Source organism: Empidonax traillii, unplaced genomic scaffold, assembly GCF_003031625.1.
Source record: "Empidonax traillii isolate 1590-97213 ecotype Southwest subspecies unplaced genomic scaffold, ASM303162v1 scaffold111:size2041728, whole genome shotgun sequence".
In the NCBI taxonomy this organism is placed as follows: domain Eukaryota; kingdom Metazoa; phylum Chordata; class Aves; order Passeriformes; family Tyrannidae; genus Empidonax; species Empidonax traillii.
The window spans coordinates 1769039-1785779 of record NW_020955304.1 but is presented as its reverse complement, the minus strand read 5'-3'; the positions used below and the strand labels follow the sequence as shown (position 1 = coordinate 1785779).

General features: G+C 46.1%; 1 protein-coding gene across 7 annotated transcripts in view; it reads left to right on the top strand.

Moving 5' to 3' along the window:
- Positions 1-24: 24 nt before the first annotated feature.
- Positions 25-16741, top strand: part of CREBBP (CREB binding protein) — a 92607-nt gene continuing 75890 nt past the window's right edge. For 5 of the 7 annotated variants that reach the window (XM_027882772.1, XM_027882770.1, XM_027882776.1 and 2 more), the window contains exons 1-2: positions 25-483; positions 14103-14815. In XM_027882772.1, the coding sequence (XP_027738573.1) occupies positions 399-483; positions 14103-14815 (798 nt within the window). In that variant the 5' untranslated portion in view covers positions 25-398. The remainder of the gene's footprint in view (positions 484-14102; positions 14816-16741) is intronic. The other 2 variants (XM_027882774.1, XM_027882773.1) reach the window with 2 other exon arrangements.

Below are 16741 nucleotides of genomic sequence, written 5' to 3'. Positions count from 1 at the left end.
CCTCCCTCCCCTACCTCGGCCGCGGGCGGGCGGCGGGCGGGGGCCGGGGCGAAGCCGCCGCCGCGGAGGGGAGGGGACGGGGCGAGGCGAGGGGAGCGTGTGGGGGGGCGGAATGCGCCCCGAGTGACGGCCTGAGCCGCCATCCGGGCACCGCGGCGGGGGGAGCGCCCGGGAGGAGCGCGGCCGGCAGGGAGGGGGCGCTGGGCCCTTCGCTCCCCGCCCCGAGCCCTCCTCCCTGCGGCCTGCGGCGGCCCGGCATGGGGGAGCGGGGGCGGCCGGCCGGGCACTGAGCGGCGCTGTTGGGTTCCCGAGCGGCGGAGGAGCGGGGACAGCGAGCTCGGCCCCCCCCCCCGGGGCACCCCCCGACAACGATCACCGGCTCCGCCGCCTCGGCCACCATGGCGGAGAACTTACTCGACGGGCCGCCCAACCCCAAGCGAGCCAAGCTCAACTCGCCGGGCTTCTCCGCCAGCGATAGCACAGGTAAGGCCGCGGGGGTGGCTCGGGCGGGGCTCCACGGCCGTTCCCCCCCCACACACACCCGACCGGCCCGCCGGAGGGGGGGGCTGGGGGGACCGCCCGCCCTGCCGCGGTTCCCGGCGGGGGTGGGTTGGGCCTCCTGCAGTCGAAGTTACCGGGCGGGACCCGTACGCCGAGTACCGTCCCGGCTATAAATAGCGGTTGGAAAAGGCGTTTTTGTGAGTCGGGTTTCCCCTTCTTTTCCTCCATCGTCCTCGTTTTTAGCTTCCTGGTTCGGATGATGGGGGTGCGCAGGTGAGTGAGGTGCGGGTAGGGAAGGAGAAGGGCCGACCATCCTGCTTATTGTAGAATCGTGGAACGGGGTTTGGGTTGGAACGGACGTTAAAGCCCATCTCGTTCCAACCCCCTGCCCCGGGCAGGGACACCTTCCACCAGCCCAGGTTGCTCCAAGCCCCGTCCAACCTGGCCTTGGACACTTCCAGGGCTGGGGCAGCCACAGCTTCTCTGGGCAACCTGTGCCAGGGCCTCCCCACCCTCACAGGGAAGAATTTCTTTCTAATATCTATATCTAAGCTGAAGGTGGCTTCTTGGAAAGGTGGTCAAGGTTTCTATGTACTCCTGAAAACCCACATATTACCCACAGCTAACAGCCCTATACAGGCTCTTCCACTGTGCCCTTACATGTGACAGTCTACGGAATAAAAACTCCCTAATAGCTTCTTAATCATGGAATGGTTTGGGTTGGAAAGAACCTTAAAGAACGTCTAATTCCATGGCCCAGTTAATACTTTGCTACCTTTTTATTTTATTTTATTTTTGCCTCCCCACCTATGTCTCAGGTTTAAGGCGCTTGGCTCAAGCAGTCCCGAGCGTTTTTCCTTTAAAACCCAAACGATTTGCAGATAATGGTTGAAGTTGTGGGGTTGGTTGTGTGACGAAATGCCCGGCAGCCTGGCAGTCGGGCTGTGTGTAGTCTCTCTGGCGTGCCTCGTTCTTCGGTTGTGATGGGTTTGTAGATAATAAGGTGCATCAAAATGTTTCGTTTCCAGCGAGCGCCTGCCTGTTGTAAATACACACGTGTGTATTTACACGTGTGTAAAAAAAGCATGTGTGTGTGGACCGACGTCTCCCGGTGTTCCCTCTGTTTCAATCACTGAACCAGTGGTTTCTGAGGAACACGAAGTGTGTTGGACTTGCATTTCTGCTTTCAGAGATTAATGAATCTTGTGAAAGGGACAGTGATAAGTTAATCGTGCTATGCCTGCTGTGTTTTCATAGGCTGAAAAAAAATTATTACTATAATTGAGCTGATAAATTCTGTGGTTTTTTTCGGCTTGCTCAATCTGCGTTTGGCAATAGTTTATGGATGTCCTTTAGGGGCTTTTATGGTATCCTTCTCAACCTACAAATAAATGAAACAAGCGAGAAAGAAACAGTATCGAGAGTAAGAATTGTAAGGGAATATCTAGGTGAGGTCGTGTGATTGAACCACGTTAATCCCTTTCGTGGAAGCGGTGGAATAAACGGGAGGCTGATACACAAGTTGCTGTGAAACGCTACACGGTAACTCGGGTGAGATACAGTTTTTCTTTAGGTCTGCAGCTGGACATTTTACGCTCTCCTGGTAGCCAGTGAAAGGTGTTTGAAGAGGTGTCTTGGATTTCTTTTTTTTTCTTTCTTTCTTTTTTGAAGTTCACTTGGTCTGTTCTGGAATGCTTCATTCTTAATTACGTCCTGTTCAGCAAGTTCTCGTGCGTCTCGGTGAGCTCTCTGCAGTGCTGGATATGTGAACTCCAGCATCTGCAGAAAGTTCTGCAGGGCCGAGGGGGCCTCTGGGCACTGGGACGGCAAACCCCGAGGCGTATTTTGGGCAAATGTGTCCATGGAGTTCTGTTGTCGCCCTCGCGTTCCCCAGGCGAAAATTTCTCTCTACCCAGAGCATGGGTAATGTTTGTTCACGTAGAGATTTTTTTTTTTTTTTTTTTTTTAGGAAAAGCACTTCTAGGTTTGTTGCCAGCACTTAGTGCTGGTTGTTGAAGCATCCCTGGTGGTTTTTGTGCGTTGTAGCAGGTGATACACGTAGTTTGAGTAGCGATTGCTGTCAAAAACCTGCTCCTGGACCTAAACTAGGCTGCTCCCCGGTGCCGAGGCTTAAATCAAAAAGTTCTGCTGCAGCCTGGAAAGGGACCTTTGTGACCGGAGGAGCCTGGCTGAGGTGGGTTTGAGGCTCGTCGCCTGGACGAGCAGCGAGTTGTGTGCGGGTGAAGGGCGCTGTAATTGCAGTGGTAACTCCGCGCCGTTGGGTGCTGCGGATGCCGCGGCGGGGACGTGATTCCACAGCCACGGCCCGGCCGCGCCGTTCTGCTGCTGAGCCCTTCAGCTCCCAGCCTGCAAACGCCCGGACCCGAGGCTCTGATGGCAGCCCCGAACGCTCGGCAGAAAGCAACTGCTCAGCCTTGTTTGTGTTTCTTTGATGCGGTGATGTTAAGCAACTCCTTTTGTCGGGGTAAGTTTTAGGTGCCTTTAATCTTTCTGATAAAAATAGCTCCTCAGCTTACCGGGGCAAAGTTTGTGCCGTTGAAATCGGTCTGCTTAAGTTCTGAAAATACCACCTTTCCCGTTAAACCCAAGCAGCTAAATCTAATGTCTGATCTGGGAGAAGGGAGCAGAGATGAAAGGGTAGCAGAGATGGGTGCTGTGACCGTCGTTAAGTTTCATGATAGTCCCATTTTGCAGTTGCCCCGCTGCTCTTTGTATCAATAAGAAAGGTTAAGACTGGTGGCTGTGCTGTATTGAACAAGTTGGCTCCTGTGCTAAAATGTCCGTGGGAAAGATTTTTCCTTGTCTAGCCAAGTAGGAGTAGTGCTTTTGTCTAATTACTGCTTTATTAGATACACAGTCGTTTTCATACCTAAACATTTCTCTTTCTCTGTGGCTGTTGTGAGACATTCTCATCCAGCATGGGGCAAAATAAACAAGGGACTCCTACAAAAAGTAGAAATGCAGTAACTTTGCTTATGGCAGTGTGTTATTTTAACGTTGAGTGTTGTGATTATTTTGTACGTTGCTGGCGTTGGTCCTCCAGCAGAATATACTGAGACCTCACGTTGTTCTTGAGCTGGTGTCGGGCTGAAGGCTGCACACACATCGGGAAAAATACATCTGTGTGGAGCAGCAGCAAAGCTGGGGGTGTTCAGGTGCCCCTGGACCGTGGTGAGGTCTGGCTTGCACTGAAGTCGTGCCTCTGTCTGCATTCGTTCCGTTCCCTGCAGCTTGTGCTGCTGTGGAGCTGCGCCAGTGCCAGAAACGACCCAGCGTAATCTGGGCCAGAGCAGAGGGACTTAACGAATTCCTAAAGTAGGTGAAGTTGGGAAGAAGGTGAGATGAGCGGCTTCAAAACCCCATCAGAGCTGGATTTTCACCTCAGATTTTCTTGTGTGTGTGTGTGGGGTGTTGATTTTTTTACCCAGGTGAAGCAGCATGGCTGCTGCTGCAGAGTCCGCGGCCGGCACCCCCGGTAACTCCCGTTCTGCTCACAGCCTTGTGCTGGCATCCAGGGCCCGGATTTCGTGCCGGGGGAAGGCTGGCCCTGCCGCACGTGCCTTCCTACGTGCCGAGATAAGCAGATCTCTGGCTGACTCCCAGCCAGCTTCAGAACTTCGCAGAAGGGAGTTCGTGTCGATGCGCAGCCTGATTTGATCCCGCTCCCCTGCCAAAAACCAGAGAGGTGTGTTGCAGTGGAGTTAGGTTTTAGTTTTAAAAGAGGTGGACAAAATGAAAGTGGCTTAAGGAGAGACAGCGAGGCTTTCTAAGCTCGTGTTCGTGTTCTTAGCTGAGACTTCAGGTGGAGTGACGTCTGGGTGATCTAAAACCAGATTTTGTTTGGGCACGTGGAAGCATTAGTATGGATGTTTTAAAGGGTTCATTCCTGCGTGGCTGAAAAGCTTCATGGAAGCCTGTGTAATCGGTCTGCTCTTGTCCTGTAGAATATGGGCAAAACTCGAGTGTCCTTTGTGTGCTGTGACAGTAAGAACCGCAGTTACACACCTGCTTCCTCCATCTCTCCCTGGAACAAGGGAAAGGGTAATTCCATTAAACGACCAGACTTGGATTTATAAGGGGGAAATCTGGGGAAGAAATGCATCTTCTGAAAAGCTGGAGGTGAAGGAGCGTGTGCAGTTGGAATTATTCCACGGGAACGTCCTCTGTTTTGTGGAACTTGCACCATAAGTATCTGGGATGGGAGGTTGGATATTTCATGGCTATATTGTTTCATAAGAGTTAGTACTCAGGTGTAACAATGTGGGTGGTGGATGGGAAAGGAGGATGCCAAGCAAGAATGTTTACTTTGAGCTGTGAGTTTGATACAAGTTGATTATTTTCTTTTTCACCCCAAGTGACTGACCCGCATCACTTGATGCCAGCGGTTGTGATCTGGAACAGGAGATTTGTAAGATTAGAAATGGGCTCATTTAGAGAGTCTAGTGCAGCTGATTCTTACCAATTCCTAGAGCATTGCTGATAGCAAGATGTTGTGTACTTTCTCAGTGTTTGGAGGCTTTTATAGATTTTTTCCAAGCAGTTTGATACATCTGTGTGTGTGGGATGAAAAGCTGAGCAGGTGATCTGCCACCCTGATCTCATATGTGACAGTCCACAGTCTTAACGTTGTGCCCATTCTGTCTTTTTCTTTTTCTTTTTTTTTTTTTTTTTTTTTTTTTTTTTTTTTTTTTTTTTTTTTTTTTTTTTTTTTTTTTTTTTTTTTTTTTTTTTTTTTTTTTTTTTTTTTTTTTTTTTTTTTTTTTTTTTTTTTTGAAAGTCTTATTTTGATAATTACACATGTGCTGGGGAGTTTATCAAACTGATTCCTTCCCTCTTATGACTTAAAATTAACCCAGTAAATGCTGTCTTGTGCAGTGGTGTAAAGCTCCCAGAGAAGCCCTGCCAGCATCAGGCAGGAGTAGAGGCTGTGCCTGGGGAGTCAGTCTTTGCTGTGCTCCAGAGATCTCTTGGTAGCTTGTGAAATGATTCCCAGTTTTCTCCTGCAGATGATTCACTTTCTGTTCTGGCTGGACGTTCCTTGGCGTCATCATCCAGTGCCATTCATTATTTCTACAGCAACGTGCTGTGTTTTGTTATTATACCTTCAGCTTCATGTTAAAATAATCCCCATATTCTTAGTGTTTGTTAGATATTTTACTCTCTGTTGTTACCTGCTAATAAAAAAGAACTTGAACAAAACCCCTCACTCTGTTAGCAAAATACTGCAAGTCAATGTGAAGTCAGGGTGGAGGGGGTAGTTGAAAAACTCAGTTTGAAAAATTCTAGGGTTTGTTCTTTATACAGTGGAAAAGCATGTGGGTTAGCTTAGAAATCTGACACTTCCACCCTAATTTGGTTTACACTTTAAAGAATTTTTGCTTTGTAAATCTTCCTTTTAACATATGTTATGTTTTCCATCTGTCTTCTCAGATGTCTGAGATACAGAGAGAACCTGAATCGTTTATTTAAAAAACTCTTTTAATAGAGATGCCTCCGGAAATACTATTAGGTATTGTGCACAATCAAAGTGTGAATAAAAAGAAAACTGAAACTCCTATTAGCACAGATAATTATAGCTCGGAATCTAAACCCCTTAACATATACTCTTCAAAAGCTTCATTTTTCCTTTCCTCCTTTTTTATTCACCACCACTGAGAAATAAGGATCTTATTTGTGACACTGGATGTAAATTCTCATTTATGTATCTGCAAGCCTGTAAAATAATCTCCTTCCCTGCCAATCACACTTAACGCTGCGGGAGCTTCCTCGGGAAGACGGTGCCGTCCACGGGAGTTGTTCCCCCTGGGTGATCCACCTCCCAATCCCACAGGTGGCCATATCCCTGCCCAGGCATCGGAGCTGGATCCTTTGTGTTGCAGAGTGAGAAGTGAAATGGAATATTGGATTCCAAGAGCTGCTCTCGCTCGGCCCGGCTTTGCCGCCGCGGGTACTTTGGTGGCTGATTTAGTGGGTGTTGGTGATGACATCACTTCTGTGTCATCCTCTGTGTAGTTTCATCTCACGGAGAAAAGAACTGGGGAAATTACCAAGAGGTTTGAATTCAGTAAGTGCTGAGTGTAGGACTGGTTTGGAGTAGCTGTGAAGTTTTTTTTCCTAAGGTTCATAAACTCCCTTAAGGAAAGTATTAATGAGAGTGATTCAAAACAGCCTCATCTCACTGAAATCAGGGCTTTAAAGTAAAATAGCTTTGTGAGGGAATTGGGGCTTTTTGGATTGTCAGTTATGGTTGGAAGCTTTTTTAGACAGAAATATGCAAAAATCATTAGTTTTAAGCACACATCTGCTGTTGCTTCCTTATGTGTGTTTGGTTTGTTTTGGTGTGTGTGTTCTTGCACAGCTGAATTTGAGTTGCCAAGCAAAAGACACTTAAGTTTGGTATCAGAAGTAGGGAGGAAAAAGTGGCATCAAAAAGAATGGTAATGCAGTGTTTCCAGCTATTGTACATCGTAAAGGAGACCCAGAATTGCCTGTTTCCTGGTAATCTTGCTTAGCCTGTTTGTTTGTTTTAATAATATTACTTCAAGTACATATTTATCTATTTTAATTTTCAGATAATAAACCTGGCTGTGGTTCTGTTGGAGAAGGTGCATTAAGGTGGGATCTTTAGGATCATGTAGCTGAAGGGAATATTGGGAGCTGCCTGAGCCAGAACTGAGCTTGAGTTCTCATCACTGTCAGTCCTCGGGAGGGTGAGGACTGAAAACTTCAAAGTCTGAACCACCTTTGTTGACAATATATTTACTAAGAAGTCTGTGGCCAGGGAATGTCACAGGTAAAGTTTGTTTGTCAGGATAATTCATGTCCTTGCACATTATCTGCTGATTCCTTTTCCAGCTGGGCGGGGAGGGTGGCTCAGTGAGGGGAGCAGCGGCCCTGTCAGCTCAAGGCATTTGTGTGCAGACCCTGCATTTCATGCTGCCTGAAGCAGTTGCCCACTGTTAATTACCTGATTCTCAGATGTTCCTCTTTAAAGGGTCATCCCCAACTTAAAGGTTCTGTCAGCTGTAGAATTAGGGCAACAAACAAGGTGTGTGTGTTTGTGATAGGATGAGAAGGCAATCCCGCTTCTCTTAACCAAGAACCTTAAAATGTTTAATCTTCTTCAGGATGATCTTGTGAATGGGAAGCCGATGTTTCCAGCGTGTTGTCTCCCAGTCCACAGGCAGATTGTTTGCCTCGTTTTCCTATCTGTCCGGGTTTCTCTTCCTATGGCAAAGACATTTCCTGCAGCGTTTTGGTCGGTAACAGTGCACTGTTACACTGTGTCTGTGCTGGGGATGCTGCTGGGTGGCATTTAAAGTCACAAGAGCAGACACAGCAACAGTGTCAAAATAGTGGAGGCACCTGGGGAAAGGAGGAAAAAAGGTTTTGTAGGACCAGAGAAAGGCAAAGTCAATCCACTGTTTGCCATCCGATGATTTCAACAGCAGACGAGAGTGAATGCTCTTGTTGGGCTGCTTCTGCCACATATTATGGGGGTTATTTTGGTTTTATCCCCCTCTGGTCTTGAGAGGCTGGCTTCTTATCTGAATATTTTTCCTATTTTTTTCTCTTTATGTAAACTTTAGTGCCAGATGCATTTAATGTGTCCTTATACACTACTTTGTAATTGGTAGGGAAACATTCGAGCAATCCAATTTTTATGGAAGGGTAGATCTGAAAACAGGGATAATTCCTGAAAGAAGCCAGTGTCTTGGGTTTTTCCAGACTTTTAACACAGATTGCGTTTTCATTATGAGCACAGCAGAAGAGAGATGGTGGAGACAATTTGGGTGAGCACAGCAGAGGTTGTGACTCTGTGATACACAACGTGCAAGTGGAAAGAGGCTGGGAACTAAACCTGGTGTAAGCAAGGAAGGATCTCTGTTTATAACATTTTCCTGGAGGTGAGAAAGAAGGCAGGGACAGAACAGTTGACCTTTCCTGTTTCAGGTGGTACTTGTTACCACACACATTAGTGGTGGTATAAAGGTTATAGATACCTGCATTTTCCCCAGTCCTGACTCGTGTGTCTGGTGTTGGGGCCGGTGTCAGGAGCGTTTCTAAAATAAGTCAATCATACTGGTAGTATTGCAGTAGAGATTAGGGGAGATGGGATTCTTCTTCATTAGTTTTGTGGTTTGTTTGTCTAATGAGCTTTGCTTTTCAGAAGTCACTTAGTTGCTGAAGTCTTACAAAAATAGACTGGGGGAGATTTTAGAAGTGTGAAGTTACTTTAACTTCAAATTAACGAGATTCTAAGGGGATAGTGTCCCTTTGGGTTATTGGGATGCACAAAATGGGTCTAATTTAATTGATTTTAGGAACTTTGCTGCTTAGTTGCATGTCTGTACCCTGAATGGGATTCATCTTAGGAAGGAGAGTCATGCTTTGCCAGAAAACCAGTTGCAAAGGAAGCGTGGCAGAATGAGTGTTTCCTTCACAATCCCCCCATCCCTAAAGTCCCAGCAGAGGGCACGTGTTATACCAATTGTCAAGAAGGACAATACAGGCAACTGCAGACTGGTCAGCTCCCTGCCGTCACTGGGAAGGTCATGAAGGAGCTGGAGTGAGTTTAGTGAAGGACTAACAAGGAGGTTGGGGGCTGGAACAAGCGCCTTCTGATAGGAGCCTGAGGGGCTGGGCTGCAGACAGACCTCCTGACATCCTTTCCAACCCCTGTGACTGTGGGTCTGTGAGCGAGAGAGTGCTGTGATAATGATTCCAATGAGTTTCCTAGAGGCAAGTACCAAGACTTCCAAAAGGTCAGGCTCGTTTCCACGAATTTTGACCAGTCCACTGACTTAGGAATGAGCAAACCAGACCATATTCCTTTCTCATCCCAAGTGCAAGTAGTTCAATCAAGCAGGCAGGAAGAAATTCACTTAAATATTCTGATCTCTTATTATGCAAGCCATCAGTTGTTGGGACTCACCTAGATCCCTGCTGCTGGATCTCTCATTCCCCCTCACCACCCTCCACCCAGCTGGGTCTCCTTGACCCAGCCAGGTCCCTCATCACCATTATTTTCAAGCAGCTTGTTAAACATCGTGTTCTGAAGAAGTGTTGCTGCTCTGCTGACAGTCAAGGTCAGATGCATCACAGTCTTTCTGTGTCTTGTTAGGTAAAGACACTAATGTAAAGTTTCCTCACTGGAAATTTTGTATTTTCCATGAACTCATTGTTTAATTGCTGTAAAACATTAAATGCTGTAATTTGCTTTTATAAAACAATAAATTACGGAATCCTGAAGCCTCTGAAGGAGGTTGGAATGGAGGTGGTAATTGCTGACTGCACCAAACAGTGTGGCTATTGAGAGGAGCTACCTGACAGCGAGTTTTAGGGAATGGCTGGAGCTCTGAACTGTTGGGGCTTTGTCTGCTGGGGTCTGGCGTGATTGAAAGAGGCCTTACAAAACAAAATTGGGCTCACTGAAATGTAACAGCTATGCTGGCATGAAAGAAAGGCACGGTGAAAATACTGCCTGTGTGCTGGGCTGCAGTGTGTGACTCCAGTGCCTGCTCCCTGCATGGGCAGTCGGGTTGTGACAGGAAAACTCCCAGTCGCTGTTTCAAGCAGAGATTGTGCAGGAAAAAATGAAACTGGATTTGATAGTTCTGCTCCTGCTTGCGGTGTGAGATAAGAAGTCACGTAACTAAACACCTTAGAATGTTTGCCACCTCTCCAGACTCAGCTAAAGGGGTAAAATTGGTGATATTGAAACAGTTTAATTGATTGAATATGTATATTAAGAAAGTCTCCTAATAACAGTCACAGTCATACAGATAAGAATCCTTGAGGATGCCACCCAGTTTGTTTGTTTTTTTTTTTCTCAAAAGACTTAGAGGGAAACAGAACATCTTTTTTTATTCTGATTTCTGAAAGTGTTGTCCAGGAAGGCAGAAAACTGTGACATTTAAGCTCATAAAACCGAAATTAGGAGAGAAAGTGTCTCAAGTGTGGTTATCTTCCATGTGTGAAAATAGCTGATCAAGGAAGACAGGATGCTCAAATTGGAGAAGGAGCCTTTTGGAAAGAGTTGGGGGGGTGGTAGTTGCCTAGTGCTTTTCCATGCCTTCCAAAAAAACGTGTTATCTGTGTTCTTTGGTGAGGATGCTTGATTTTATGTAACAGAGGTGATGAGAGGCACGAGGTGTAGGATCAGAAGTGCTGTGTTAAGAGACAAGGCATCATGAGGTGATTCTCCACAGTCTCAGTCAGCTCTGCTGCCTTCTGAGCACTGGATTAGAGGTATGTGCCTTATGAGTCCGTGGAATCTGTTCTCCTTTAAAATCCGGATCACTTTTCCCTCTCTGCCGTGTTTTGGAGGGATGGAGCAGCTCCAGAGCTCGCTGCTTGCAGTGGGGGCTCCTCAGCAGAGCTGCTTCCTGGGCATTGCTTCAGGTAACTATATGTAAGGCAAAGGCATCCCTCGATTTTTGGGCTCTTGGTAGGTACCTTTGACTTTGAGAAATAGCTGAAGCATCGAGAATGGGATCAATTGTGTTCTTCTCGTGAGGATGGAGGGACTGCAGTTGCTTTTCATTTTTCTGTCGGTAGAAATAGGCCGTGTTCTTATTATGGCAGGTTTTTATATGTGTGTAAATATATTTATTCTTTTTATAACTGCCAAGACAATCTCTCATCTTTATGGATTTGTTGCAGACGTGCTCAAGTAGATTCTTTTGTTTTCTGTTGTGTTTTATAACTGTCGTAAAACGTGCCTTGTGTTGGTGTTTTTAATGTACATGGCTCTGATTAAATATAAAAGACGATGATTAATCACTCTGTGAACGTTTGAATTCTCGGTGAATTTTTACACGACCGCTGTGCTAAGTTGTTTACCTGCATTTTATTTTCCTGCTGGCAGAGCTGTACGTTTTCCATGCCTTAACTTAATGTACAGCCTTCTTACAGGAGCTTAGGAGCGGTAGATTACTTCAGGTTTTAAGAGGCTGCATTCCCAAATACTTTCTTCACTCCTTTTGTAAAGGAACTGCAAAAACTGCAAAAAAAAACATTTCCAGTCCTTGGCTCTGGCAAGACTGAGAGAGTCCAGCCAGGCAAGCAAGAAAAAAAGAAAATAAAATTGAGCATTTATACTCCAGCATCCCATTTAGAAATACAACTGGGAAATACTCCCCTTTAAGCAACAGCAGCATCTTCCCCCTCTCCATTTTGTCACCCCTCTGCCCCTGTCCCTTCTCTTGTTGATGAAACACTAACAATTTTGGTGCAGAAGCTTGGAAAAACACCTTTTTGTGGGATTTGGGGAAGTTGTCTGAAGGAGTGCGCTTAAGGCTGAACTTAGAGCGGGGTGGGATGGCAGAGCCTGTCGGCATCCCGGGATGGCAGAGCCTCATGGCTGTTCCAGGATGGCAGAGCCTGCTGGCATTCCAGGCTGTGCCACCAGGAGCCAGCACCCACTGGGGACTCACCTGTGGACAAAGCAGGCTGGACCCCAAACATCCAGTGGGTTTTTCATCAGGAAGGGTGAGAGGTGGTTAATAACTGGGAAATCTTGGAAGAAGGAAAGTGGAAGGAGAAGGTAAAGGCAGAGACAAAGTGCAGCACGGCCAGTGTGGAGTGTGGTGTGGGAAGGAGGAGGGATGAAGCAATCCCAGGCTGGAAGGGAGCTGAAGGCACAGCAGGAATTTCTGTAGGAGGCAAGCTGAAAAGGTGAACTGAACAGCCGAAAGGAAAGGCAGCAAGTAAGAGAAATTAAAAATATTTTATTGAACCTTGCTAATGAAAATATTAGCTTGTTACTTGCCAGCTTGGAAGGGAGCAGGGGATCTGTTCTGAGCCGGGGGTGTATCTTGTCACAGTCAACTCGGAGCAGTCCTGGAGGGATTATTGACTCCAGTGGGTGCTGATGGCAGGGTGTGGGCCCCTGAAGGACGTGCTGCTGTGAGCCTTCAGAACAGCAGAGTTTAACGTTTCTGCCTGTGTTTCCTGTGGCTGTTGATGTAACTCGCTGGTCATTGTAAATCTTAACATTTTTACTCATTTTCCTTCAGTTAGGTTGAATTGGAAATCCATGTGCTGATGAAATGCGTGGTATTTAAGTGTACTGAGATTTGTTGTGATGCATCCCTGCTTTGTGATACAGGTTATGTGTTGTCTGGGGTTCGTTGTTTCTTTTCCATGTACCATCTTACATAATTTTTGCAGCCTGGGTCTTGCACCAGCTTCCTGTGACTGAAGAGTGAATTAAACTTTAAAACAATGAAGCTTTTGGGATTCCCTTCTTTAGTAAAGATCTTTTCTTTAACCTGGAAAAAATGTGGTTTGTCTCTTGCTCACTGTGAGGGATGGGAGTTTGTCAGGGCTGGTTTTGGGGGGGGGCAAAATAGAATTTTCACACATTTATGTTACAGTGGGAAGTGGTTGTTTTAGATCACATTCCCTGGACTGGGAAAATCTTCCGAGATGAGCTGTATGTTTGAACAGCTACTCTGGTGAACTGTGGCTGGTCTGTGTAGGTGCTTATTAATATTGCTTGTGCTTGTCCTTATGTCTTCAAATATATAACTTTAATTTTTACATGGAAGTACCTATATACAGTGAGGTAACTTTCTGTTTTTGAGTTACATACCAAAGTAACCTTGTTGCACAGATGCTCCTTATGATGTGCAAAAAAATATTGTAGTGAACCTGAGTTGCTCCTTAAAGCAGAAAAAAAAGAAAGCCCCACCACATTTTTATTGGTCTTTATGTTCCAACCAGGCAGAGCTGTTCCTTCAAGTGGCTCAATGAAGATTTGATTGATTTATTTTGCTCATCTGGAGAGTGTGTGGATTACCTCTGTCAATATTGGGCATGATAAATGAGGGCTGGGCACTTACAAAGCAATTTGAATTATTTGAGCCGTTCCGGAGTCAAGCAGTGGCTTGATTCAAGAGGCATTACCAGGAGAAAATGCTGAGTGAATTTTGGGATCTCGTGAAGAAGTGGATCATGGTAGAAATCAGTGAGCAGAAAGCGATCTTAGGTGTGTTTGTGTGTGAGACTGGGATCAAACTGCTGAAGGAGGAGTTGTTGTCTCTTGGTGAAGCTTTGAAGCCGAGCTGGAAGATGTTCTTTGGCCACGTGCACACAGTATGAGAGGGCTGAGGGAGGATTGCTGGGTGAAATTCAGTGCCTTGGGATTACAGAGGAGGTCAGAAGAGGTGATTTAATGGCTCTTTTGGGAGAGTAAATCAATAGGAGAAAATCTCTTGTTTCCGCTGTCATCTTTTAGCCAAAACCAGGGGAATTAAGAGTTAGATGATTGTATTCTTGCCACCTTAGTTTTCTTAGGCTTTGTTTTGTCAAGTCTTGCCAGAAAACCTGCTTGTTGGCCAGTGCTCTTTCTTCCCTGTGTGGCTGTGTGTGCACAGTGTGTACCAGCAGTGGCTCTGAAAGGCTCTGGAGTTCGTGTCACAGGGACCCTCGTTCGCTTCCTGGCAACCTGAGTCGTGGGTAAAGATGTATCTGAATGCCTGTCGTTGTTAACACCGGTACAGAGTAATGAAGAGAAATGTTTTAGCTACTTGTTTGTCATGTTTTCTCACTCGTGTTTCTGTTTTAACTTGTAGATTTTGGATCTTTGTTTGACTTGGAAAATGATCTTCCTGATGAGCTGATCCCCAATGGCGAGTTGGGCCTTTTGAACAGCGGTGGGAACCTCGTTCCAGATGCGGCTTCCAAACACAAACAACTTTCTGAACTTCTAAGGGGAAGCAGCGGCTCTTCCTTAAACCCAGGAATCGGCAATGTGAACTCCAGCAGCCCCGTGCAGCAGGGAGTCGGTGCTCAAGTGCAAGGGCAGCCCAACAGCGCGAACCTCGGCAATCTGGGAGCGATGGGTAAGAGCCCTCTGAACCCGGGAGACTCGTCTGCTGCGGGCCTGGCCAAGCAGGCAGCCAGCACCTCTGGACCTACCACACCTGCATCCCAAACCCTGAACTCTCAAGCACAAAAACAAGTGGGGATGGTGACGAGCAGCCCTGCGACATCACAGACTGGACCTGGGATATGTATGAATACTAATTTCAGTCAGACACACCAGAGCCTTCTCAACAGTAATTCTGGTCACACTTTAATGAATCAGCCTCAGCAAGGACAAGGGCAGGTAATGAATGGATCTCTTGGGGCAGCTGGAAGAGGAAGGGGAGCAGGAATGCAATATTCTGCCCCTGCCATGCAGGGGAATGCAGGCAGTGTGCTGGCAGAGACTTTAACCCAAGTATCTCCACAGATGGCTGGGCACACCGGGCTGAACACAGCACAGACAGGAGCAATGACTAAAGTATGTACATGCCATTTCATATATTCTGTTTATTGCACTTACTTTTTCTCCCTACAGGTGTTTGGAAAATGCAGTAGGCCCTTTTCTGGAACAGAACTAAAGGATGTGTTTTCTTGATTCTGTAGCTTCAGTCACCAGTGATATGGTGAAAGCTAGATAATTGAAGCAGTGCTCCTCATGTAATCAGAAAGGAAAGCACTTGCTGAAAAAGACATCCTTGAAGTTAAAAGTTGGAGGGTATCTTAGCAGGGTGAATTAGAAAAGAGTAGTGTAATCCTACAGAAAGGGAGAAGCAGATGATTTCTCATGTGCAGGATCTCAATTTAGCTACCAGACAACAGCATCTCCTAAAGCAATGTGAACATTGTGAGAAACACTTGTGGATTGAAGGGAGAGGTGTAGCAATTGCTCCTCTTGTCAAGGACCACTGTCAGCAGCTGTGCAGCAAATGTTCTTTAAATATGGAGGAACTGATCTGGAAACATCAAATTTCACGTTGTTTTACAAGCCAGTGCAAACTCTGTGAAAGGGAAGGACACAAGTCTAATTTGGTGACCGTTGCTTAGAGCAGTATTTTGGCTGCTGTTCCTCTTGCCTTGTGTCTTATCTCTTGTCTGGGTTGCTTTGGTACAGTTCCTTCTCGAAATGTTGATGGCAAACCCACCATGCTCTGATATGTAGAAGAAGATAATTTATCTCTGATCTTCTATCTTTTCCAACATCACCAGCTGTTGTTACTGTAAATTAGTAACATGTAAATGTTAATTCGTTGATGCGTTAGGCATTGTGGGGGAAAATGGTGTTGCTTGACATGGAGGTGTGTGTCCTGAAGAGGTGTTGACATCACTGTGGAGTTCTGTACAGTTAATCTTTTTCTTTTTTTAATAAAAACCACAAAAAGCATTCTCTCTGCAGTGAAGGAGCCCCCTTTGCTTAAGCAAGAGATGCTTGTGGTCCCTGTGAAGGTCAGAGCATCTGAAAGTGGATGTAGCTGTCTCCAGCCTCCAGAACAGCTAATTTTGCCATGTGGAGCAGATTGGTCTGCCCAGAAAGAGAGTCAGCTTATCTTTCATTTGTTTTTCTCTGAAATTTGTGGGAAGAGTGACAAATTCTGATGGTGTGGCTTATTTCTATAAGCTTACAGAAATCTAAGTTCTTGGCAGTAGAATTCTCCCAACCACTGCACAGCTTTGTGGTGAAACTTCTGGTTTTCTGTGTGAAGCAGCTCTAGTAGAATTACCCCAAAGCAGAAGGACTTGCTTAAGATCTTCATGTGGCAGAGTCTGTGTGAGCCTGGTGGGAAAGGTTCTGTGAGGTCTGGATGTGTTTTAGACAAACCCACTGTGGTAAGGAACGGGCCAGCACTCAGGCAAGTTCCATCTCTGAAGGACTTCAGGCTCAGCCTGATTCCAGCTGCACATGGATTCAGCAACTCAGGAGGGCAACCAAGGCTTTCTCAGTCAACATGTGTTCAAGAAGCAAAATAAAGTTAGTTTGATCAAGGAATATGTTGGAAAAGAAGAGAGGAAGGGTGATAAAATGCTGGTGCTGTGAAGGTGCACTTAAGAGAAAGCAATTTGAAAAACTTGGCCAACTTACAAAAAATAGGAAGATTGGTGTTTTCCAGGGCTCCAGCTCTTGCTGAACAAGATGAAGCTTAAAAACACTGTGTTTCCTTAGGCAAGTTGTACTTTATTTCCATCTAAGTTTCTCTTAGTAAGAGAGCAGGTGAGCTCAGTCTTTTTACACAGAGATTTAGGGGTTCCATTTTGGAACAAACACTTGCTCCCTGAATTTTCTTCTGCCAAGCAGCAGCTTTCTCTATTTTTGCCGTTTTCCTTAGTAGGCATTTGAGGATTGCTCTCCTTTTCCAGTTTCTTCCCATCCCCCAGTTTATTGTCCTAATAGGATTATCAACCACGATTG